Below are 11839 nucleotides of genomic sequence, written 5' to 3' on the forward strand. Positions count from 1 at the left end.
CGCACCATACCATACTTAAAAGTTCTTTGTTAATCTTCAGTCTGTCTTTAGGAAGTAAAAAGGTAATAACTATGTATAATAAAAATATTCTTTTAAATTCAATAATATTTTTATTTTTTAAGACTGTATTAAGTACAGTCTCAAAAGAATCTAAGGTTATCTCTGTTGGCATGTCAAAGTACTTATTCCAAAATAATTGTACACAAAGCTCATCTTTCTTTGAGAGAGAATCAATTCCATCAATACTGTACAAACCTCCCAAAGCTAATATCAATGCAACCTCACCTTCTGAAGTAGAAATATCTTTAATTCCAAATTAAAAATAACCATTTTTAGGATTAAATTTCTCTATGAGGAGAAAAATCAAATTGCTACACATTGGGATGCGTGGCATAAATAGTAGTGGAGCAAAACAAGTAGAATTTAAACATGTCTTCTGCTCAGATGTTAAATTTGAGAAGAATTGTGCAAATCTTTCCGCGTTATACACAACACGTGCCTGCAAAATATATATTGCTATGTCATTGTATTTTTCAAAATGTAAAAAAAATATGATACTTAATGTCATAAAAAGAGGATAACATACCATGTCAACGTAGATGAAAGACTATTTCCAATATGATTGACCTAACGTAGACCCATTCAAAATAATTAATTAATTTCATAAACAATACAATATAATATCATAATGATACTTTTGACATTATATCAGAATGTATTGTATATAATGCCGGAAGGAACCTTCTGACGTGAGATAAAAAAAACATTTAGACATGTGAGAAGGATCCTTCTGACATTAAATTCATAACAAAACTAAATTATATCAAATTGATTCTCTATGCACAATTTACATTTGACTAAAATAGCTCTGATCTAATGTCAGAAGGCTCCTTCTGACATTGGTTAAAATAGTTCTGATCTAATGTCAAAAGGAGTCTTTTGATATTGACTATAATAGTTTTGATCTAATGTCAAAAGGCTCCTTCTGACATTTACTAAAATAGTTTTGATATAATGTCAAAAGGAGCCTTCTGACATTGAGTAAAATAGTTCTGATTTAATGTCAGAAGGCTCATTTTGATATTGACTAAAATAGTTCTGATCTGATGTCAAAAGGTGCATTTTGACATTGAATAAAATAATTCTGATCTTATGTCAAAAAATACCTTTTGACATTGACTAAAATAGTTTTGATCTTATGTCAAAAAGTACCTTATTACAGCCATTTCATTATCTTGAAAATATCATGGTTTAATGATATGAGGACTACATCTTTTTTCCCCTAAACGTAATTAAATTCATCAATAATAAACTTTTACTATGAAGAATTTGCATTCCATTGGTAGAAAGAAAAAAATTATAAATTAAAATCAAATAAAATTGTTACCTTGAAGTATTCAATTTTTCCGAGGTTCCTGTTGAAAGAGATTTAACAACATGCAAATAATGACAATAATTAATAAAAAGTCAAAAAATAATTTGGACAAAATATTATGGAAAGTTTAGGGTTCGAATACTCCAAAATACATACACAAACACTTTCGATTCAAATTTCTCAAAATCTCCACAACAGAGAGAGATAGAAGGAGACTTGAATCGAAATTATTTTAACAATCTCCACAACAAAGAAAGACAAAGATGGAGAAACTTGCAAGTTTCTCACATTCTCCACAACGGAAAGAGATAGAGAGAGAGAGAGAGAGAGAGGGAAACTTGCAATATTTTCTACATCTCCCCAATGGAGGATCTCCACAACAAAGAAAAACAAATACGGAGAAACTTGCAAGTTTCTCACGTTCTCACAACGGAAAGAGATAGAGAGAGAGAGAGGGAGAGGGAGGTTGCACTCTTCTTCTTCGACTTCTTGCAGAACAAGGAAACCTTTTCAACTGAAATTACAGAAATTTTTATGAAAGAGACGAGGATAAAACGGTAATTTCAGTCAAAATTAACAAAAAGGTGTTTTTGGAAGAAAAAAATAATGGATTATTGTTTTTACCGTTTTGGTAAAATAAATTAATTCCGAAAACGGTAAATTTATCGTTTTCGGAATTAATTGCTACAGTGTACCGTTTTGGTAAATATTTTCCAAAACTGTACCGTTTTGGTAATTTTTTCTTTATTTTTTTAGGTTTTTAATATCAAGATGGGATTGACTAAGTTGAGCTTCCGCAACAACAGGAAGGTTTTTAGGATTTTGCTACCATGAAATTTCAATCTAGAATTTCTAATCAATAGCCAACCCAAAATAGTTGGGATATGGATTTTCATGTCCATTGTTGGATGATTTAACCTTTGTATTACTTCTTTCTTGCACAATTGATCTCTCTTTTAATTTTTTTATTTTTTGTTTTACACTTTGGCAGTGGTGACATTTGGAACGACTGTTCCAACTGGTTAATTTGTGCCTGGAATAATGATAGGAACAACCAATGGGCGACTTGTTGGCATGTTTGTGGTTAAATTTTACAAGAAGCTCAACATTGACGAGGGAACGTAAGTGCCTAATTTCTTTTCATTCTGCTAAATAACTTGTGATATATAGTGCTTTGATGTCCTGGTTCCTTAAGTTTTTAGACATACCCCTTAGAACCTTGTTCTGTTTATGCTAATATAGGTTTTGAATCAGTGAATTTTAAATGTCTTTTCATGGTTCTGGAGTTTCTACAAATTGGTTTGTTTCCAATTTACTAATTTGGATATGTGGGAATGTGGGTACATCTTCAACATTTAGCAGGAGACACTGTCTCCTATCTGAGTTCTCAACTGCTGATGGTGTTAGCTATGATTTCCATAAATAAATAAATTCCTGAAAAAGGTTATCCAGTTTATTTCTTTTGCATTATGGACCATGTTGCCTTCGTTTATTATATGAAACGTGCTAATTGTTGTAGTTGCTTGTTTCAACCGTACCAGCTTAGGATCTGGACCATGTTGCCTTCGTTTATTATATGAAACGTACAAGTATGTTGTATTTCAGTTTCACTAAGCATTACAAATAGTTTAGAGTGATGTATTGTGTTTCTTTGCATATCAAAGTGTATCACTATTCCTCCAGTGTGTCATTCAACTGTCTTGTTCAAGACATCTTGCTGTATCAGCTTACCAAGTATCAACATTTTATAGCTGTTATTTAACTTTCTTGTCTACATTTATTATTACATGAAGCTTAAGCATATACGTACCTACTCTGATAGGCAAATATTATTTTAAATTGACACTGTTTCTACTAAAATATTTTTTAATATTTAATATTTAATAATTGGTGTAATCGATATCATGAGAGATCATCTTTTTGTATAGTTTTACATGAAAATTTTATATAGAAGCCTTGTGAAGGTTGGAGATCAGTGGTTAATATAGCTTAGTGGCTTTTACCCACCAAGATGAAGTGCACTACTATGGGATATATCCCTTATAAACAAGTGCACTTTGGTTTAATATCAAAAATTAGTTTCGCTATAGTGTAGCTCCAGATGTTTTTTTCTCCAAATGTGTCCCTAGATTACATCATTCTTTTAGTTGGATTGTTTATTTTTCACACAAACTTCTTTGTTATGCTTCTTTCTCTTACCAATAATATAGGAAACCGAGGTGAGGTTCGTGAAATTTAGACTCTTTGTTGCAATCGTTGAAGTGATTGACTAATAGGATGTTAGGTTGATTGAGAGGTTATTTGTGTCATAGATTGATGAAAATGTGCAGAGAGAGATTATGAACCACAGATCCTTGAACCATCCCGATATGGTTAGATTCTATTTTATATTAGTTACCATTCTCTCTATTTTTCCTCCCTTGAACAAATAGTACTTCCCTTGAACAAAGATCAAGAATCTGGACCTTTGTGAACCATAAACTTCATGTTGGTTTACAAGTCCTCTAATAAAAGTTTCGAGCTGCATTATAACTTTCAGCCACCTCTGAATAAATGTCAACTTATAAACCTTATAAAAGTATATGATTCATTACACTTCATGTTTTTATCCCTTCATACCAATGCATATTTTTCTCCAACCAATTTATTCCTTGAACAATATCTTGGCTTGCATAGTACAGGCCTTCTTATGTATTACATAAATGTGATCCAGTTTGCATTGAAGTATATATGATAACTTAGTAAAAGTTTGCATGTCCACCTTGGTTACTTCTTGATCATGTGAAGCATAATCTAGAAGATAAACAAAAATGGTTTACTTGAGATAAATCTAAAAGAGGGATATATAGCATGGGGAGTAGCAATCACACTGCTTCTAGAGATTACCAAATTGTTTGGTTACACTTTCAAACCAGGGAACTCTGTTTGCATATCCTTTTAATTCTCAAGCTCTCTTTTAGATTCCAACATCATTAAAGGCATGTAAGGAGCACAAATACAAGTTGTCAGCAGTCATGGAATTCCTTTTTTAAGACTCTATGCTTAGTTATGCTGCTCATGCTCATAGGTTTAGCTCGCCACCTATGATACCTAGATACTTTATCAGTGTCTCTGGTCCACATGCATGGTTTTTGGTGCATAATATTACCATGTACTTTACTCCATTTATTTCATGTAGTAGCTAACAATCTTACTTCTGGAATGTTTTGATGGTTCATCAAAGAAAATAGGAGTGATCCCTTCCGCTTCTCCACTTATTGCGTAAGTTAGCAATAACTTGTGCATTTTATCATTGGCGCCATTAGCAAGTGCATTATATTAAGCTACTAAGGATTTGAGCACCATTAGCAAGTGCATTATATTGCCTAGTTAGGCTTATAATTTCCCTTGTTTCAGGTCCCTCCGGTTCTTATTCAGAAAATCTTTACTCAGATTTTCTCCTATATCAACGTCCAACTTTTTAACAGGTAATAACTGTTCTGTTGTGCCGTCTTTCGACATAAATCTTTAAAAAGTTTACCGTATATATAAGGATGGTACTACATGCTGCTTCAGTCTTCTGCTATGTCGTGAGTGTTGTACATTCAGCAATGGAGAATATGTGAAATCTAGGTTGGCTGCATTAGAGTTATGGTGTGCCCAAGCAAAAGAAGAGGCAAGTCCATTCCATGATTTTCACTAGCCTGTTTAATTAGCTTTACTTTATTATTATTATTATCATTATTATTTTTTAATTATATTTGAAGATTCCTGGTTCATTGCAGTATGCCGGCTCGTCTTGGGATGAACTTAAGCACATTAGGCAAGATGTGGGGTTCTTGGTACGTCTTTCATGTATTGAAGCTTAATACGATAACTTATTATTATTATTATTATTATTATTATTATTATTGTTATTGTTATTATTGTTATTACTATTATTATTATAATTTTCATAAACATGAGGTACATTAATCTAAATCAAAAGGAACAAAGGAGGTTAAGGAGACCTACCTACTAATACAGCAGAAGAGAAAAGAGAGGAAAAGAAAATTAAAAATGTAGATACTGTCACAACTGGTTAAATTTATTGTATGATATGCCTTTAATTATTTGAAGTTTCTCACTTGGCTTAAGAGCTTGTTAGACTGCATGGATAGTACTAAAACTGTTGAATTTGATAAATAAACAGTTGGAGCAGACTGGTCTTAAGTATTTTGTGTATGTTATAGTGTCAACACTTGAAGCTGATATGTATATCGATATGGAACTTGCACGGATGTTGCATATTGCTATTTAATTTGTGACCTTGGTAGACCACTTCAATTTGGTTCAACTGCGAAGTTCACACCATCAATCATTTTATTGTTTGTTGTAAATTTTATTAATTATTACCTACAAAATACATTGGTGTCCAAATTAAAATTCCAGTGAATATTTAAGACATGATTAGCGATACAAATTTGGAACAATGACAATCTTAAGACATTCAAGAAGGATGTTTTGGTAACAGCATGAGATTACTTGGAAAGCATATTTGGTAACTTTTTCTTATTTAGCACCCGTTGATTTCATCAACAAGTGTGTTGGTTTTATTGAAAATATAATGTTTTACGAGCATTGAATTTAGTTACTTCAAAATTTCGCCATCTTATGTTATCATTGCTTCCCTTGGTTGGTTGCTCCACAGGTTATACACCAGAAGTCAAGAATTTCCTACGATGAAATCACCAATGACCTCTGCCCTGTAACTCTCTCTCTCTCTCTCTTCTCTCTTCTTTCTTCTCATGTTGTGTGTGTTTATGTAGTTTGTCACACTCATTGGTACTTTGCTGTCTTCAGATTCTGAGTGTCCAACAACTTTATAGAATATGTACGTTGTATTGGGATGACAACTATAACACCCGAAGTGTATCCCAAGAAGTAAGTTCAAATCACAGAAATCATTCCCTTTGTCATCTCTTTTCCTCACAGTAATTTGGAATTTTTTCCTCTATTGTACCCATCTTCACAGGTCATCTCCAGTAGGGTACTGATGACAGAGGACTCCAACAGTGCTGCTAGCAACTCATTTTTGTTGGACGACAATTCTTGGTGAGATAATCTTACCTCTCCCCTCTTCATATAACATAAACTCGTACTCTGTTAAGTCCACAATTACCTAATTCGTTGGTAAGGTGCCAACCGCCAACCTGTTCGTAGTACAGCTCGCTCTCAGTTCGTGTGGCATTTTTCTTATTTTTTTACATGCCCCTCCACATGTTGATAATATTTGAGGCACCCTCCCTAAAATCTTAAACTAATAGCATGTCCCTTTGACCTTGGTCTTTATCGATAGACTGATGAAAATGACCAAATACCCTCATCTTCAACCTATAAAACAAAATTTTCTTTTGATATTTTTCTTCCTAAAATCTGTCATCTTCAATCTCTTTTTCACCTTACTCGTCACTTCAACCCTTCAAATGCCTGCACCTCTATCTACCCTACAAACCAGGTTCATTCTTGAGTGGCAAACAACGAAATGCAAACCCAAATTCAAACCAAGCGAACCCATGAATCAGGTAACATGGGTCTGAACCAAGATTTGAAATCTCGCCATGAGGCATTGTCTTAGTCAGGAGAAAAACCGAGACTGCCTTGACTTATACAATATGAAACATTCCCCAAAGCTGATGTTTTGTTTCAGTCTTGGCGGAAGCATTGTAAGATGATGTGGAACTTTTAATGACATATCCAATTAGAACTACTTCTAATTAGTGCCTTTTGGTGCAGCATTCCCTTCTCCGCTGATGACATATCCAATTCTTTCCAAGAGAAGGACTTCTCGGATGTTAAACCTGCAGCAGTGCTTGTAGAGAACCCTGCCTTCCACTGCCAGGTTGGTGCTATTTAACGGATTTCATTCAATCTCTTGCCAATTCTGAATTTGGGGTATGCTGTTTTTTCTTCTTTTAGTGTTCCCTATTTGTTAATTTATCACTCTTCGAATTGTTGGGCTACAAACTGTTGGATCTGGTATGAAAGAACTATTTGGATTCTCTTGAACAATTAACACATCTGTTATTCAATAGATTACAAGTACTGTCGTGTTTTCATTGTTATTTAGATGTAACATTTCAAGGTTGTTGCTTCTTCATTTGTACACATCTACAACGGAGATTCTGACATTTATTTATTGTAGACTTGGTTTGTAAGATCTATTACTATAATTTTTAGATGCTTGGAGTGTAGAAAAAGAATCTATGTAAGTCGCAGATGTATGCATAAACAATACCAAAAAACAGAAAGTTACATGGTCAAATTACAGAGGATCATCATCTGTGATGAAAGAAGCAGGCTATAAATAGACAACTGACGTAGTTGCCATATTTTGGGTTAATTTCCCATTCCAACCATAATTAATTTTGCTTCAATGATCTATCTACAGAAGAAAGTTAGTCATGCCTTCTAAGCCATCAATTGGGCTAAGATGGTTATTTGGTTTCAAACTTGCTATTAACAAAATTTGTCTGGTTAACCTTTTAGATTTGTGACGGCGAGAACATATTCATATTATACTAGCATGGTTACTCCATTGGGGGGTTTCACATGCAAGTTCCATTTGAGTTTTTTTTTTTTTTTTTTTTTCTTTATGATTTCTGTTTTATCTGTGTCCAAGTACTTGATGGGGTTTCATGTTTTCTTGACTAGCGAAACTATTAAAGTAAAAAAGATTACCTCTAATGGATTGTATATCTATCTATTTCAAAATTATTCTTTGTGATTTTTAGTTTGAACTGAATGTGGGTGTTGATTTGAAACAGGAGTGGAAGATCATTAATCATTTTTAGTTACATTTATGAAAGTTGAAGATGAGGGGCATTTGGATCTTTTCATATTGTTAGTTGGGGTCTAGGTCATCAATGTCAAAACATAGGGATATCTCCAATATTTAGCAACATAGGGAGATCGCCAACCGTCGCTATATCCTTATTTCACTGTCGTTTTTTCTGACGATCTTGGACAGTCGTTTTTAAAAAACCACTCCTTTTAAAACGACTCTTTTTCCGACTGTAGGGGCAGTCGTTTTTGACGCATTATGACGTAGTGTTAGAATTTGTCCTCTATATCCCTGTGGCATCAGATCATCTTTTTTGGATAATGACCCTTAGTAAAATTTGAAACAACAGGAGTTATTAAAGCTAGACTTACTAGTTACTCTTTGTCCAAAACTTGAACAATGTCTGATAGTGAAGAAAATAACTGTACAAGAGAAGGAATATCATCCTTTTAACATTAAATAATGATGAAGGCACGCGGTCTTGGTACACGGTTGGGTACATGGTAAGGGTATTGAACTACACATCTTTTTCTTGTGTATCCCAATGAAAATGATCTATGGTTCTGTGCCCTTGCCATGTCAGCCGCATACCCAATCACATACCAAGACCATGTGCATGTTCAACATCTCTATCTGTTGTTTCCAACTAGTCAAATCATGGTGGATCGGACCAAATTTTGTGATAAATTTGATTCGTTTTATGTGAAAGTAGCGGGTTCCATTGCACGTGCATTTTTAGATGAGTTTATGAGTCTTCTTTTCTTTTCTTTTATTTTCTTTACTGGGTAAGGTGGACTTGAACCCATGACCCAAAATTGCTTTGTAATTAATTTGTCTAACCAACTGAGTCATTAGGGCTGCAGCCTGGGTAACCCGGACTTAACCATATTAATGGGCTAGCCTGGGCTGAGTTGAGTGCGGGCTGAGTTAGAATATGTTGAGCCTAAGTTAGAATATCTCAACCTGGCCTTAATATGAGTTGAGTGCGGGCTGAGGGATTGAGCAACCCCACTCAACCTGAACCCGATGCCTATATACTAACATTCAAATAATTTTAGTAATTATATATTTTTTGTTTAACTTTTTTATTCCATCTTATTATTATGGCTTGTGGACAATTGAGTTACCGTACCAGAGATGGAATATCCTCCTTTTAACATTGAATAATGATGAATGCACACGGTCTTGGTACGTGGTTGCACTACGTGCACTACGTGAAAACTAGAAAATTCAACATAAAAAATTGACGGGTCAAGGCCCACAAATTTTAGAAACTAAACTTTGACGGTCTAAGACTGTCGAAATTCTTGATGTTCCCAGATTTGACGGCTTAGAGCTATCGAATTTCTCTCATTCTTTATTAATTTGACAGTTTTAACCCGGTAAAAAAACAAAAATTGACAATGAAAAATTCGATGCCAATTCGACCTCTTGGTCCGTCGGCTTTTATGAAATTTGACGGCCCAAGGTTGTCAAATTTGGGTTTTTTTCACATTCTGATGAAAACTTTGAAAATTGAAGAAAAAAATTGATGGGCTCGGCCCAACGAATTTTAGATACAAAAATTTGATGGCCACGGCCCACGAAATTTAGAGAACATTCGTGCCTTTCTTCTCCTCTCTCTTTGGTTACCCCTTTCTTTGTGTTTTCCTCTGTGTGTTTAATTTTTATGCATTTTCTCCTCTCTCTTTCTCTGTTTCATGAGAAGCTCTCGATTGTGAGATATTTCTCTGTGTTTTGTTCCATCTCTCCCACTCTCTCTCTGATTCATGAGAAGTTCTCCCGATTGTGAGAATCTCTCTCTCTCTGTTTGTCTCACTCGAGCACATCTCTCTCTATATCTGATCAATCTTTCTCTGTATCTGATCTCTCGATCTCTCAACACCGAAAATTATGGAGTGAAGATGAGATCTAGGTTAACTGGACAATGCCAAGGTCATGGCCTTGGATCGATTCCTCGCTAATACTAAGAGATGGTACGAAGCAGTGATGGACTCCATTGTCGAATGCTCAACAACAAAAGAGGAAGAACAAGAAACACAATTCCCTCAGCTCCTATATGTACAAGAGCACCATCTCTAGCATTGCTGCAAAGCTATCAACCAAGAAGTTGAATCATTAAAAAACATTGATGGGTTTCTCTATGCGACTCCAGACGACATGTTAAGACTACACACTACACATACTCCTCAGTTTCTTTGCCTACAAAATGGCAAAGGACTATGGCAAGCTCCAAATTTGGCCTTTGATGTGATAATTGATGTTGTTGACACTGGAATCTGGCCTGAGCATATTCGCTTCAGAGACACTAGCATGTCACTTGGGCCTACTTGTTGGAAGGGAACTTGTAAGCAAGGCACGAAGTTCTCATCTTCGAATTGTAATAAGAAGCTTATTGGTGCAAGAGCCTTCTTCAAAGGGTAAGAGCAGTTGTGGGACGATTAAATGAGACAATCGATTATCGATCGGCCAGGGACAATGAAGGGCATGGGACGCACACTAATTTGAATTGTAATAAGAAGCTTATTGGTGCCCAATTGCTTTTATTAGAGCTTGTTTAAAAATGAAATTTCAATATATAATATGAATTTTGAGTTGTTTAGCTTAATTTGGAACTTGTTTTATGATTTTTTTATGTGTGTGTGTGTATTTTTTGTATTATTATTTCGTTTATTGTGATTAGTGAATTAGATGACTGTGCTATTGTTTGTTAAATCTTCAAATTCAATGGTCATACTCTATAGAATTTTTTTTTTGTTTTTTTTGTTTTTTTTGAGCTCATTCTCTAATAATTTGATAGTCCAGGGCCGTCAAAAAAAAATTCTACAAGAAAATATTTGACGGGCATATATGATGGGAGGGTCCGTCAAATTTCTCAAAATTTGACGGGTTAGGACCGCAAATATGGGCTTTTTTCACATAGTTTTGGGTATGTGGCAAGGGCACAAAACCACATATCTTTTTCTTGCGTATTCCAATGAAAATGATCTATGGTTATGTGCCCTTGCAACGTCAGCCACATAACCAACTGGGTACCAAGACTGCGTGCATTCGTCACGACTCTTTTAACATTATGGCTGCAATGAACGAAGAAATTGTGTTGCTCGTGTATCATCAACTTTTATGCTCTATTACTACCTCAAGACTAATCATTTTCACACTATTAGTACACCTCAAAACTAATAATTTTAGCACTATTAGTACCTCAAGACTACTCATTTTCAACATCTCTATCAGTTGTTTCCAACTAGTCAAATCATGGCGGATCGGACCAAATTTTGTGATAAATTTGATTCATTTTATGTGGAAGTAGTGGCTCCACTGCACGTGCCTTTTCAAATGAGTTTATGAAAGTTTTCTTATTCTTTTCTTTTCTCTTCTTTTTTTTATGGGTAAGTTGGAGTTGATCCCACGATCTCAAAATTGTTTTGTCAAACCAACTGAGCCATTAGGGCTACAGCCTAGGCAATCTCGACTCAACCATATTGATGGGCTAGCCTAGGCTGGGTTATGTATAAAATGAGTTGAGCCTGAGTTAGAATATTTCAACCTAGCCTGAATACAAGTTGAGCGTAGGCTGAGGGATCGAGCAACCCCACTCAACTTGAACCCGACACCTACATACTAACATTCAAATAATTTTATAGTAATTATATATTTTT

General features: G+C 34.7%; 1 protein-coding gene across 1 annotated transcript; it reads left to right on the plus strand.

Moving 5' to 3' along the window:
* Positions 1-2416: 2416 nt before the first annotated feature.
* LOC147404890 (myosin-6-like) lies at positions 2417-7928 on the plus strand. The gene is made up of 9 exons (XM_086437929.1): positions 2417-2496; positions 3040-3109; positions 4772-4842; positions 4931-5030; positions 5140-5196; positions 6045-6101; positions 6197-6277; positions 6369-6448; positions 7130-7928. Exons 1-9 carry the CDS (start codon positions 2417-2419, stop codon positions 7248-7250), a joined length of 717 nt encoding a protein of 238 aa, XP_086294055.1. The 3' UTR covers positions 7251-7928.
* Positions 7929-11839: the final 3911 nt, after the last annotated feature.

Source organism: Akebia trifoliata, chromosome 4 (genome assembly GCF_017979445.1).
Source record: "Akebia trifoliata isolate Shusen 1 chromosome 4, ASM1797944v1, whole genome shotgun sequence".
Lineage (NCBI taxonomy): Eukaryota > Viridiplantae > Streptophyta > Magnoliopsida > Ranunculales > Lardizabalaceae > Akebia > Akebia trifoliata.